The sequence below is a fragment of the Chenopodium album genome, chromosome 23 (assembly GCF_948465745.1).
Source record: "Chenopodium album chromosome 23, dcCheAlbu1.1, whole genome shotgun sequence".
Lineage (NCBI taxonomy): Eukaryota > Viridiplantae > Streptophyta > Magnoliopsida > Caryophyllales > Amaranthaceae > Chenopodium > Chenopodium album.
In genome coordinates this window covers 6,709,327-6,723,958 of record NC_137856.1, presented here as the reverse complement: position 1 = coordinate 6,723,958, position 14,632 = coordinate 6,709,327, and the positions used below count along the sequence as shown (strand labels likewise).

Here is a 14,632-nt window from a genome sequence, read left to right as displayed (position 1 = left end):
AGTGTTGCTACTTGCTAGACATTATTTACAATTTGCCAATTATGTCATACCATATACTTCGCGTGTGGGAGGGAATATACCAAGTTTTGGAATCATGGTTACAAGTTGTTGGGATTTTTAATCAACACTCCTAGAGTCCTAGCTAGCTTGGCTAAAACTTCCATCTTGTTTTTTAAATTAACATTGAATTCATTGCTTTTTCATATATGTGTTGTCATATATACTCCCCTCGTCTTTTAATGATTTTCTAAATGTCACATATCTCAAATTAATATTCTTAAATCAGATTTTTATTGTTAGCTTATGATCGATCACTCCAGCTTGAATTACATTCAATTTAATTTACTTGAAACCTCCAATTTTAATTTATTTTTTGACGGGATATCCTCCAATTTTATTAAATGTTATCACGTCGCATCTTTTGAACACACATATCTTCTAATTTTGACTTTCAAAGTAAATATCCTTCGTCCTCCTTCTTTTTGGCTGATGTATTCAAATGTGGATCGTGTGTATTATTGGAGGGTAGTCGGGTAGATATAAGCAAAAATCAATCATAGGAACTAACTATCATCTTATGCTTTTCATTAAATTAGTCTATTTATTAGACTGAACTAGGTTAGATCCCGTGTCATGCACGGTTATTTTAATTACCCCATATTTTCTTATGACAAATTAATTTATTTATAGCATAAAATATGAAAATTGGTTAAATTATCTTAATAAAATTGAAATAACATGGAATATTTGATCAAGATAATATTCTAACAAAATATTTCAGTAAGATTATATTTTCTTGAAAAAGACTACATAATTTTTTTTATTATTCCATAATTAATTTTGTATCAACACAAGAATGGTAAATATTATTTCTCATTTATATAGTTGACAAAAACAAACTTTTATTTAAATAACTTCCTTAAATAAAATTAAGTGATTAATTATTAAAAAATAACATATTAAGGACACATCAGGAAATGACACGTGTCATTGCTGGTGTGTCTTTTAGTATATAGCTCTTTTTTTTTTTTTGACAAGATCTTTTAGTATATAGCTATTGATAATGAATTCTTTAAAAATAAAAAAAATAAAAAAAAGGGGGGTTTTCTAAGCTATACCCCTAAGGTAGTCGAGTTTCTAAGGAGTACCTATGCTTTTTCAAATTTCTAAGTTGTGCCCTTCAATTCACTACCATTAATGAATGGGTACCCTCCTTGGGACTTCCACGTCACCTAAATTTAAATATAAATTTAATAAAAAAGATGATTAAAGGCATGGAAATGATACGAGAAAGAAATGTTAACTACAACAACTCTAATAACGAAAACTGAAGCCATGAAATCACACTCTCAATTAACTTAGCTTTTAAATAACTAATATGGGTACTTTTTAGCAGTATTGATAAGAAGTTGAAGGGCACGGCTTAAAGGCTTGAAAAAGCATGGGTACACTTTAAAAAGTCAACTACCTTAAAGGTATAGCTTAGAAAAAAAAAAAAAAAAAAAAAAAAAAAAAAAAACTAATGATTGAAGGACAGATAGAGCCGGTTGAGGTGGAGCATGAGAAAGTAAGATAAAAAGGGACAACAAAACATCAAACATGAAACATAGCCGGCTAATGAAGAAGTGTATGATTTATTAATGATAATCCCAACAAAATCTGATAAAATGTAACCGACGGATATGCACGTGAGGTGTTGATTGGGAGAACTTGATGTACTAAGATCTTTTCTTACATGACCTTTTAGTCCACACCAGTCTATCCTCTTGCGACATTGCTGTTTATAGACCACACTAGTCTTGCACGAGAGGCGTTGATAGAATCATTCAGGTCAGGTCATTTCTAGTTATTGAGAAAAATTGTAGGGTTTAATTTCGAGTTTGGATTATGAACGATTATTTTCAAGACGCTTATATAATTAGTAATAATTATTCTTTTAGAAACATTCTTATCCAGGTTGTATTGGTTGGGATCGAGATAATTTGTGTCGATTAATTTCAGGTAGGATTCGCGTTTCGACTCAGGTAATCGAGTATGAATCAGTTTTGTCGTATCTATCCTCAACAGTCAATACAATTTAATTAGTTGACTAATTGTTTGATGATTAATAGAAGTTTATTTGACATATATGATGGATTAAATTGAAATTACAAATATCATTCTTGCTCACTTTGAGCGAAAAATCTATAGTGATTTTCTTAGAGTGAAAACAAACACATTTCAACACAAACTTTGTTGAATTAGTTTTGTGAGAACAATCAAAACTAATTGGTTTTCAGCCTGTCTTGTGTGCGGCTGGCCACACCATGTGAATGCTTATAAAACAACAAATTAATCCCTATTGTATTGATCGAGTAACCTCTATAACACTGACCAAGTAACTTTTACAACAATAACGAAATAACCCCTATAACACGAACCGAGTAACTCCTATGATACTAACGAAGTAACTCCCATGATGGTTGGCCACTCGGTGTGGTCACCAACATATAAAAATGTGTGTATAACTAAATTTTCTAGTTTTGATTAGAATCATTAGATTTGTTGAGAGAAAGGTGGGAGATCAAAAGTAGTATATGTGGGATTAGTATTTTAAACTTGCATGGTCATTTACTATAATAAATTTGACAACCATAGAAGAACTAGGGAGGGTATAATAATGGTTAATACCAGAATTTTAATTTATGAGTAGTAAACGTTAAAACATTTTGGTTTGATTAACTACTAAACCCGTGATTAAAAACAGTGATGTGGGTAGCATAATTGATTATCATGGGTTCCCTTATACATGAGCCAAAATTTCCAAACAATCCAACCAACCAACAAAATGAGGGGAGCAATGAAGGGAGAATTAATTAACTAATTAAATAATCAATTTAAACTAATTAATATATAATTGATTAAAAATATAAATAAATAAATAAGAGAAAGGAAATGATTGACTTAGTTGTTCCCTATATTATGTGCAATTGGGTTGCACGACAATGGGCATCTTGTTAAAGTATAGCTGTATCCTTATGTATGTGTTAAGCCTAAGATCGATAACGTGCATTACTTGCATCCTACAACGCCACATATGACATATCATACCATCATTTGATTTTCATTTTCATTTTCATTTTCATTCACTATTTAATTAGTAGTATTTGTTTCATTTTCTAATTTCTATACTAAAACTAATTAACTTATTTTACATTTCATTACATGCATCATATGTTACGAAATGTGTTTTTTCAAAGAGGAAAATTCTTACCAAAAGTGATATGACGAGTTCCATTTCTATTATATCATGTACTCCGTATTAGTTAACTAGGCAAAATGCTGGTTGTGTACAGAATACATTTAATGCAAATTCTAGAGCATCATCTTTGTGCAATTCTAGATAAAGTCATTATTTTTTTTATTATTATTTTTGTTTTTTTTATGCGTATGTGTATGGGCGCGCTTTCTTTCAAAATGAGCTAATCCATGACAATGTGTTTAATTTCCAATAAACATATCTCAATATTTTTAATACTACCTCCAGTTCAATTTACTCGCAACAAAGGGGTATTATTTGTGAGATATAAAATATTCGTTTGTTGCGATTAAATTGGACCGGAGGTAGTAGATCATTCACTGAAGTAATCTCTACATCACGGGGGATTAAACAAGGAGACCCAATTAAGCTCCCAGCATCGCTACATATATTTAACATTTGTAGTGAAAGTGAATGCTTAGCAGACTACTCCGCTATTCCGTTAATTAAAATTATTTGGTCACTCCATCTATTCCCTCATGACTAAAGGGTTATTTATAGTGATATCTAGAATTGCACAGATAATTTATGAAAGTCTTATTTTATTTTTACAAGAAAAGGAAACATTGAAAGTACAATTGAAATTATGTTACAAATAATTTATTTATATTAGTTGGTCACTCTATTCCCCCATGACCCAAGGGTCATTTCATGGGAAAATGGTACGTATTTTGATATATTTGTTCTTCATTGTTCGTCGCGAAAGACTTTTAATTTGAGAGAAGGGTCTATTTTAAATTTTAACTTTTTATATTCTTACTAACTTTCTGTATACAATTTGTTATCTTATATTTCAACATAGATAACATCTCTTAAATTATGCATGCATTGGAGTATGATTTTTTCTCCTAATTAATGCAATCAAACAGCCAAGCAGCCGCAAATGTTTGTAATATTGTATTGAGACTATTGACTCCACAAACTCGGATCCTAGCACAACGGCTTTGACACACGCTACTAAAAGTCTTAAACCAATTACATGACAAAAAATACAAATTAAATTGGTCAATCAAATATATGGAAGTGTATATAGTTTATGTCTTGGACGTATAGTATCTATGTTGTGGACCATAAAAACAATTCGAAGAAACTTACATTTTTTGACAAGAATATGCCTAGTCAAGTGAGATATATCATATATGCATTTGATGAAGCTAAAAGAAAAGTAGTTGGTGTCACTTGGTCATAGTCCACAATTCTCAACGCATCCGTACGAATTGTGTATGTGCTACCACTTGAACCAGTCTACCAACGAACGCAGACCAAAGTTACGTCTGTCAATCAGCCCATTTGCATGTATTCATAGCCTATATGTTTTTGGAAGGAATATTATGTTGGATAATTCATTAGCATAATTAAACCAACATGCAAGTAATTGGTATAGGAATATTCGAAATTTTACATTCGGTGAAATTATAAATTTTGATAAACAAATTTTGTTAAATGTAAAAACTTTTAAAATGGAGCCCACAGTGGTTGATATAAATACGAAAATGTCATGTTGACTAGATATCTTTGTTGATTTATTTACGGTCTTGCCACTTGATGAACGGATTAATGATAATTTGGGGTTCTCTATCTTGACTATTTCCCTCAAAGTCTCACACTAATGTTGGCGAACTTAGGTTGGCCACAAGCTAATGAGCCAATGCAATTCTAACACGATATAGCTTGGTTTGGTTACATTTTACTCCCTTCGTCTCAATTTAGTTTACCTGCTTATCAAAGCACATAGTTTTAGGTAGAGTATAGAATCATGATTATCAATTGTTATTTTAAAAAAACAAAATAGATAGAAGATGTGATGGAAAATAGTGGCTTAGCTTGGAGTACTTTTTAATAGAATGAGAAAGAGTGTTTGACCTTACAGTGGTGAGAACAAAGAACTATTCCTTATCAAAGAAATAGTATGTAGGTACTTGCCAAAAACTAAATGAGGACAAATTTAATTAGGACTAATGAAAAAAAAAATAAGCATATACTAAATTAAGACAAAAGAAGTAGATTTAGAGGTGTCAATTTAAGTGTTCAGATCAGGTTCGGTGAAGCGATCGGATCGGATCGGGTCGGGTCAGGTCTTTTTAAATTTGAGTCATGTTAAATTATTGTGTTCACGCGAGTTGAAATCTGAAATAATATAAATATTTTCTGGGTCATCGATTTCATATAAAGTCGGGTTCTATGTGATTTTGAGACCTATAAGTAGACGTAGATGTTTATACTTGAATGAAATCTTATCTAAATGATTCGTGTGTATTAAACCCATCATCTCATTACTCTCATACCGTAATATGGATTGTTTGTTTTTAACCTAATAAATAAACAAATCTATCTATGACTAATGTTTTCAATTACAAGAAAACATCTCAAACGTACTTGATGATTTATAATACTTCCAATAATGTCACATCCTAGGCAAGATGAATGATGAGCATGCGTTGCATGATAATTTTGCAGTTTTGATGTATTCAAATGTCACGTAAAAAACGGCAACTATTTATTTGAAACTATAGACTATAGTGAATACTTTCTTATTAAATAAAATGATTAATAAAAGTCAATTTTATCTATATATAATAATATTATCAATACTACTCTCGTAGATTTTTAAAAAATATGTTGCTTTTCAATCTACATAACACCAACGCACCAAAAATTAATCAATCCTTTTAAAAGTATTTGACTTTCATTAATTCTTGATATGTTTAATGCCTCAATCACTTTATCAACTTTATCCTTTTTTTTTTTTTTTTTTTTTTGGTTGTGGCTTGTAATGTGTCGGTATAGGTTGATGAAAATCGCAACATATTATACTGCCCTTTCACAAAAATGACCGATGATGGACAATGTATGATGGGTCGGTTAGTGAATTTCAATTTATCATAAATTGCCTTTCCATGCACGAAAAACGTTTTGAGGGAATTTTTCATGATAAAAACACATTTCTTAGGACCTTAGGCAATTATTTAAGTGTTGAATCAATCGCCAATGATTACTACATATAAGAGTAGAATTCGAGTGGAACGGAGAATATACGTCAGTTTAATGATGACTATGGGCCTGTTCTCTTCAGATTATTTTCAATTCAGTTCAGTTCAGTTCATTTCCAATAAGTTCAGTTCCGTTCTTAATTTCCTACTCTCATAAAATATTCAGTTTAGTTCAATTCAGCTCTAATAAGTTCAGTTCAATTCAGCTCAGGTTAGCTCAGTTAATCAGATTAGTCCCTAAATTGAAGGTTGGTTATGTCAAATTTTACAAAACCTATAGAAATCGGTATCTTTTTGTGAAATAAAAAATAAAAATTGGCACGATTCTATGTATGTACTACATTTATAATTATAATTATTTATTTTTGTTAAAAAACAAAAATAGAATTAATACCTCCTCCCTTGCCCATCAATGAGCCATAATCTTATTCATCTACCACTATTAGTGCCTTTACGGATTAATAGTGCATCATCCATACAAAATTCATTGTCACGCGCAATTATTAATTAAGGATCAAAGTTGTCTCATTATCAATTATAACTCTCTTAATCGGAGTGCAATAGTTACACAAGCAATGGAAAATTGGAAATAGAGAATCTCTTTTCGCTTGATTAAACCATGTTCTAAAAATGCACAAGATTGATCTAAAGGACTGAAAAATTGCTGTATTCTTTTAAATGTTAAAAGTGAAAAAAAAAAAAAAAAAAAAAAAAAAAAAAAAAATTGTTCATTCAATGTCAATCATCCCCGAAATGAGTTCATAACCCAGCTGTACTAAGTAATTGTTATAGGTTGTCTTACTAAACGATGAATGCGAAAGAAGAGATTTTAAAGTTTGTCAATACACAACTTTAAATTATAGTAAGACAATCACTCGATATAATAATCGTAGTAGAAAATTCATTAAAACTTATACAACAATCAAAAATTGACAAATAATTGTGTCCCAAACATAGAATGCCAAGAAATCAAGGCACTTGAAAGGATCACAAGATTATTGCAGAAACAACAATAACAAAGAACCCCCAACTTGCCTGGCAAAATTCTAGCTCTATGACAATGATCAACAATTATGGGGTACTAGTTCATGAATTTTGCAGATCATACAAAAAATGACAAACACACAGCCAACCTAAACATCTAGCACGGATGGGGGGTTTTGAAAGATAGAAGGCTAATCCCTAATTACGAAACTAGGATTTATCCGAGCTTCTGTCAAACTAAAATTTTCAACTTAAATCTTGTTTCTATACCAGAGCACACCTTTGTTCTGGTCGTCTTCATCGGCCTCCACGTACATACATTCTTTCGCTTCCCTCCACATTGCCTTGAATACTGGAGTCCCGTCGAACTGATAATATTTGCCCAAAATAGGCTTAATAGCCTTGGTTGCCTCCATAGCATGGTAATGGGGCATGGTAGAGATAAGATGGTGAGCGACATGAGTATCAGTAATGTTGTGGAACACCTTGTTCAAAATCCCATAGTCTCTGTCCACAGTAGCCAATGCACCTCTCAACCAGTCCCACTCAGACGAATCGTAGTGGGGCAATGAAGGGTGGGTGTGCTGAAGGAATGTAATCAGCACAAGAAACCCGTTTACAACGAGCAAAGGGCCCCCATATACACACAAAACCCAAGCAAGGCCTTTGGCAACTGCAAGGCGGAAAAGCCCATAAGCCACTGTCAAAATCCCGATATCAGAAATGTAAATTTGAAGCGTCTCACGCTCTGAGTAGATTGGAGAGGAAGGATCATAGTGGCAAGCAAATCGCTCATATCTCCTACCCGACACATTGAAGAGAAGATACAAAGGCCAGCCTAAGGTTAGAGTGACAAGAAGGGTGATGATGCGTCCAGGTGGGTTGTTAAGGTACTTAGAAAACCATGACATGTTCTCCCTTCGTTTTGGTACGAAGACTTCATCTTTTTCCATGGAGCCAGTGTTGGAGTGATGGCGCCTGTGGCTGTATTTCCAGGAGAAGTATGGCACTAGGAGAAGTGAGTGGAGAACTAGACCAACAGTGTCATCGAGCCACTGATAATCACTGAAGGCATGGTGGCCACATTCATGGGCTATAACCCAAACACCGGTAAGAACACAACCTTGGACAAACCCATAGACAGGCCAGGCCAGGTAGTTGAAAGGCTTTGGGAGGAGGTTGATGTAGTTAGTGGCAACATAGTAGAGGATGAAGGCAATGATGAAATCATAAACAACATAAGAGAAAGATCGTAGGACAGAGCGTTGGAAGCAATGAGGTGGGATGGCTTTTTTGATTTGGCCTAGAGTAAATGGTGGTCTTTCATAAGGCACTCTGTTCAGTACATCAGACTTCTCCTTTCTCGTCGTAGGAGGGATTGATCGCCCACCAGCACCCATTGTCCTTGCAGCTGAAACAGGGAAATATGAACATCAATATGACATCATTCATACAATTGATTCCATGGTACATAAGAGCCAAAATAAAAATGCATTGGCTCCACTACAACGCAGGCATATTCCACAAAAACAAGCATATACTGCAAAAAATGGACGGTTGCTGAGGTACAAGGTCCTACACTTATAGCACAAATTCCTGTAAATAAAATCTGAACGGAACTACTACACAAGTATTATTAGAACATTTCTTTGACATCAAATTACAAATTTGTATCCACCACTCCTTAATATAAGAGTAAAATGCCAAAAAGCTAACATCATAATAAAATAAAACTAAATGGGAAAGATAATTAGGAAGCAATACGTCTTAATCATGAAGGAGAGCATTCCCTAAACAGAAGACGACGAAAGTACACTAGCACAACTAATACAAAATAAGACACAATAAATTCGACAATTTATTAAACCCCTTTGCCCATTTTAGGCTTTCGGCCTAACAAGCAATTTGTCTACATAATGGAACTCATACCCCACAGCTATTTGCCCACCATTCACTCTAACCAGTCCCTACCCCTTATTGACATCGCCATTTACATAGAAAAAGTGGTCTATGACTACATAATCAAGCATTTAATTGGCAAACAATCTGTTTATTATGCACCTAAATGTATCTGTACCGACCTCGGAACACATCCACCCTCAATTTGCTCATTTGAAAATGAATATGAGCAAAAATTACATTACTCTGCTTTAGGCTATTTCTAGGCACACAAGGAGATTATCTTCATAAGGAAATCTATAGTAATAACTTAAAATAGGAATTTGGCAGTTCTTGTGTGGACTATATCCCCTTCCTATTTAAAACAAAAAACTAATTTTTTTTTTTAAAAAAATAACTACTATTTCCTTCTCAAACTCTATTTTCAAACTGAGCACTGAACACTCTTATTAGCCTAATATACCCAGTTCCACTTCCACTTCCACTTCCACTTCCCCTTCCCCTCCCTAAACAGTTGAAAGTAACTTACAAAAACTACGATGCAAGAATAAAATAATCACGAACCCATTACATCACCAAAAAAACTAGTAAAAAGTAATTTAGGAGTAAGGCTACGTTATTATTTGAAGCATATGACGATAGTACCTAAACAAGCTAGAGCATAAATATAAAAAACAAAACTCTTTGAGCACCGTTAACTAGTTGTGTTAGCATTTAATATCAGTCACGGTCCTAACTTCCGCGTAATCTTGATGTTATTAAAATCAAACAAGGACATTACAAAAGACGTAGAATATATCACCTCAATCAGTCTCAAAAAGGAATAAATTTCAATCCTATTCACCCCACAAAAAATTAATTGAAGGGGTATCCCTTTCATCACTAATCATTGATAATAACTGATAAGAACTAGATTTTGACATTTTAAGCAAAAAATCAGTGTGAGAATAAAATCCAAAACACTTTGGCCCAACTAGATTCTCCCTTCTAGCCCCTTATAGCTTCACTGTCAAACATGAATCAGCCCTCACTATCTTATTTAACCTTATAGCTCATTGGTTCACACTAATTATAATAACCTCTAAAGTCATATCATATTAACATGAGTATAACCGGGTACATCTAAATTTTGGTAAAAAGTACAAACATAACATTAAAACTTGCTTTTGAGATACTTAAGATACTCCCTCGGTCTCATTATATCTCTATAAACAGACCTTGGAAAAATTACTTGTATATCCTTGATTAAACATAATTACCCATCTAATCTCACGTCATCACTAAACCACCTTGTAAGTACTTTTACCTTTTGTACTCTTCCTTTATGCCTGAAAAATATGTATCAATAAAAAAAACAAGGGGTAGTACAAATTGGTTGTGCTTTAACTATCAAAGAAACAGTGGTCTATTACGTTGAAAAGAGATATCAGTCAATAAACGTGGTAAAAATGAAAAAATAAAAAACAACACCCAATTAATGGAGCTTTGACAAAATCTTGATTGGCCCAACTTGTCAAATACTTGAGAATTTGAGATATACGAATTGAAGCCGCCTTTATTGCCTAAAAACTCCATCACTTTCTCAGGTACTGTAGTATTTATTGTACTGACTGCTCAAGTTAGAAGCAAAAACTTTCAATTTCTTCCCTCAATACGCCGTTTTCAAATCAAAATTCTAAACGATGTCCCCCATCAGTTACAAATTATTGGCCTTATTTTTTCTGTCCATCCTAATTTATGTAGTTTGTTATAAGTTCAAATGAAATCAATGTAGAAAAATAAAAGATTAGATTAGGTAATATTAGAAAAATTAAGTACAAAGAGAAAAAATTATACGCAAAATAAATTAAAATAACGCAATGAAACTCTAAAAGAGCATATCTTCACATAGTATAATCTTTATCGTAAAATGTTTCTACTTTTTATAATTATTGTCTCACAAAAACGTCAATTCTAAAACAACATATAGAGATGGAGGGAGGGAGTTAAGTTGCTATTCTCGGATCTCAACTTTCTCTCTTTTTTTTTTAAAAAAAAAAAAAAACTTTGTTTCTTGCTTTTTTCCTCGTTACTTTAAACCCTCAAAAGCATGTAAGCAAACATGAGACAAATAATTAATTAATTTCTTCTAAATCAAGTGCCTTACTGATTTGGAAGTAGAAAACATAATGATACCAACTTGACTAAAATAAGCAAATGTACAACAACATGCAACTGCTCCCAAAAAGGCCAAAACTCCAATCTAAATGAATTTTAAAAAAAATTAATTACTCCGTACAGAATATAAATATAGATCAGTCGTGGTCCTCTCCATGTGATCATCAATAAGCAACAGCCAACAGCCAAAAAATAAGACAATATTGCCAGCCATTCTTTCCCTTATTAAATTAAAAATTAAAACTACTCTGTATATATTTTTCACTTTACATTTAGTTTAATATTTGTGGCCAACAACTGCAAGCTGCAAATATAATTTTCTTTTTCGTACTTCAACCAAATAAACCCAGAAAATTCAAATCTACCACAATAATTGTAAGTATACATTGAACCCAACAATTCCAAATCTACGCGCAATTTAATTTTCTTCATCACTAAATGGTAATGCACTAAAACAACTTCCAAGATTAGCATGTAGTACAATTCTAATCCTAAGCGTGCCCAAAAGCGTTTGATAAATTGTTCTACAGACCCTTAAATAACTCAAAAATGCTCATATCCTAATGATATTAATCAACTTTCCCTGCCTCGAAGAAAACGTACCAAACAAGACCCCTGCAGGATCCACCAAAACGAATCAAATTGGTCCCAACTTCAGCTGATTTTGGCCTAAGCTGCACCACAAGTGCAAACAAGACCCCTGCAGGATCCACCAAAACGAATCAAATTGGTCCCAACTTCAGCTGATTTTGGCCTAAGCTGCACCATAAGTGCTTAAAATACTCATCACACACCTCCACTATAAATCTCCGAAAACGACGTATGTTAAGCAAATCTCATCCGCAAATTACCTGTACTAGTCAGGCTAATTCACTACAATCCACAATACCTCTAAACATATCTGAACAAAATTCATGTAACACAAAATCCCCCAGCCAAGACTCTAATTTCAGAGATTTATTTATCATCCCTCGATTATTACACAGCCAAGACTTTAGACACGTAACCATAGCATCATGCAGAACCCCAGCTGGTGAGTCCACAGATGTATCACCTATGTTACATAGACTCTGGTATCTATGTCTGACGTGGGTACATGTCCAAGAATTCATGTGTCGCACCCATGTCCGAGTGGTACTTAAGATGAAATGAAGAGTCCATGTAACAAGTATATGACATGGGTCCCAATAATTTGAGCCAAACTAAACTAAGGTCATTCCCTTCCATTAACAGCACATATATGTCAGGAGAAAATATGGTGTAGAGCTACCCTGCCCACACCTCACATAAGCAATAAATTCCCAAACACTTCCCTCCAAAAAATGTGGGCAATACCATGCTATTGTAAGCAAAAACAAATTCTAATTTAAATAATTTCCCTACATATTTATATGCAGTATTACCTCACTATCTACCAAATCTCTTAATTAGTCAATATTTTCATTAATTTGATTAGGTATGCCAATTAATTGCATAGTAAATGACATATATTACAATATACTCGTATTAAATATTAAACGTGAAACATAATTATCGTTATAATATTATAGCTCGACAGACTCATTGATACTCTATCCGTATATCCCAATATCCAAATTTCCAAAATTATGCACAAACATCACAAATTCATTAGTTGTTAACTTGTTACATATTTCTGGTTAATCAACAAATCAATTAACACTAATTGTTTTCAAACAATCAATTAACATTAAGTAACATTAAGTGTTACAAAAGATCTTATTGATTCACTTTTTGTAACACTTTTTGCTCCTTTAAACATAGTCTGTAACAATTTTTGTTTTCGCTAGTCAAGAAACCTTCCACCAATTAATCTTTTAACATCAATATGAAAAAATTTAACTAAAACTTGATATTGAAAAACTAAAATTCAAATGAATCTAACAAACCACTAAAAATAAAATAGTATAAAGTGTAACGCATGAATAATGTAAATTTTAAAGCGTTTCATCTAAAAACACAAAGAAAGTAGTAAATTGTTTATCATTTGTTAATAAAACATGATAAGAAAAATAGTGAGATAATATTGTTAATTGAAAAGGATTTTCTTTTTTTTTAGCGTGATAAGGTAAAGTTTCGCCTTAAGCTCAAATTTGAAATAAGCAAGTAAAAAAAACATCACAAAAATATAGATGCAATAAGACTTTTCAACATGCAATTTCTTACAAGTACTCCTAAAAATACTACTGTATGATGGTTTTAAAATTTTTAATTTATTTTTATAAATTATTATTAATAAAATCACATAAATTGTCTTAAAATATCCCAAGAAAAAAATTAAACACGAAAAATCGAAAAATAAGGCAGAATTTACGCCAAGCTTTTTGACAGAAAAAAGTGCCGAAGCAGAGAATCATAGTCACATGTGAATCACATACCACTACGATTCCCTGAATTTAATACGTAATATAATACGAGTAATACTAGTAAAAAAAAAAATTAATTTAAATTTATCATTTTGCTTTTTATATTTTGTAGTTTTTTTAAATAAAAAAATTAAACTTGAAAATATCAGTAGAATCAAATAAACGTAATTTTGTTTCAAAAAAAAAAATAAAAATAAACGTAATTCGCCCAAAAAACGGCAACTCGGAAACGACGATGTATTATTGAAAATCGGTAACTCTGAAACGACGACGTAGTAATGACACAGTACATCCCAAGGAAAATTAGGTTCAATCAAATCAACAATCGGTAATCTAAAACGACGACGTAATAACAATCGGAATCAATTGCACACTTTCCAATAACAAAAAACAGAGGAGAGAGAAAATACAAATTTTAAAAAAAAAAAAAAAAAAATTGATAAACAATGCACCATAGAAACAACCAAAGATCTACCCAGATCTAGATCTCAACTCAATCACATTCTCCTCTAATTCAATCATATACACTCAATCCATCAAATCATACCACCATTCCATCGATTCATAGTATATCTCATCTAAGAAAATTCATCAATTATCATCATCAATAATTCAAACAATCAATCAATATTACGATCAAATTCCAATTAAAGAAGCGAAATTTCATACAGAACAACTGAAAATAAACCATAAGATCAACGATTTTTTTTTTTTTTTTTTTTTGTGCAGAAGATTGAAAGATGTGTATGAATAATTGTATATACCTGTAAATTAAGAATGACGATTTTCTTCTTCTTCTTCAACCTCGAAATCTGTGATTAAAATTCGACTGTTTAATTTAATTTTTGTTGAGGAAGAAGAAAAAGTGAGGAGAGGCCGAAGTACGCGGCCTGCAATGAGGAGGAAAAAGGGAAGGGGGG

At 32.3% G+C, this 14,632-nt stretch overlaps 1 protein-coding gene across 2 annotated transcripts; it reads right to left on the bottom strand.

The window, feature by feature from the left end:
• Window positions 1-7,167: 7,167 nt before the first annotated feature.
• On the bottom strand, window positions 7,168-14,632 carry LOC145606606 (delta(12)-fatty-acid desaturase FAD2-like). 2 transcript variants are annotated; one of them, XM_081662397.1, is made up of 3 exons: window positions 14,477-14,625; window positions 11,932-12,028; window positions 7,168-8,683 (listed from the first exon to the last, which is right to left on the bottom strand). In XM_081662397.1, the coding sequence occupies exon 3, from the start codon at window positions 8,670-8,672 to the stop codon at window positions 7,524-7,526; it is 1,149 nt and encodes a 382-aa protein (XP_081518523.1). In that variant the 5' UTR covers window positions 8,673-8,683; window positions 11,932-12,028; window positions 14,477-14,625; the 3' UTR covers window positions 7,168-7,523. The 2 variants fall into 2 exon arrangements, with proteins under 2 accessions (XP_081518523.1, XP_081518522.1); XM_081662396.1 differs by lacking the exon at window positions 11,932-12,028 and having other exon boundaries at window positions 14,477-14,632.

What these genes read in the sequence shown, in the direction of transcription:
- LOC145606606 (XM_081662396.1), bottom strand. Translation starts at nt 8,672, where the DNA reads ATGGGTGCTGGTGGGCGATCAATCCCTCCTACGACGAGAAAGGAGAAG.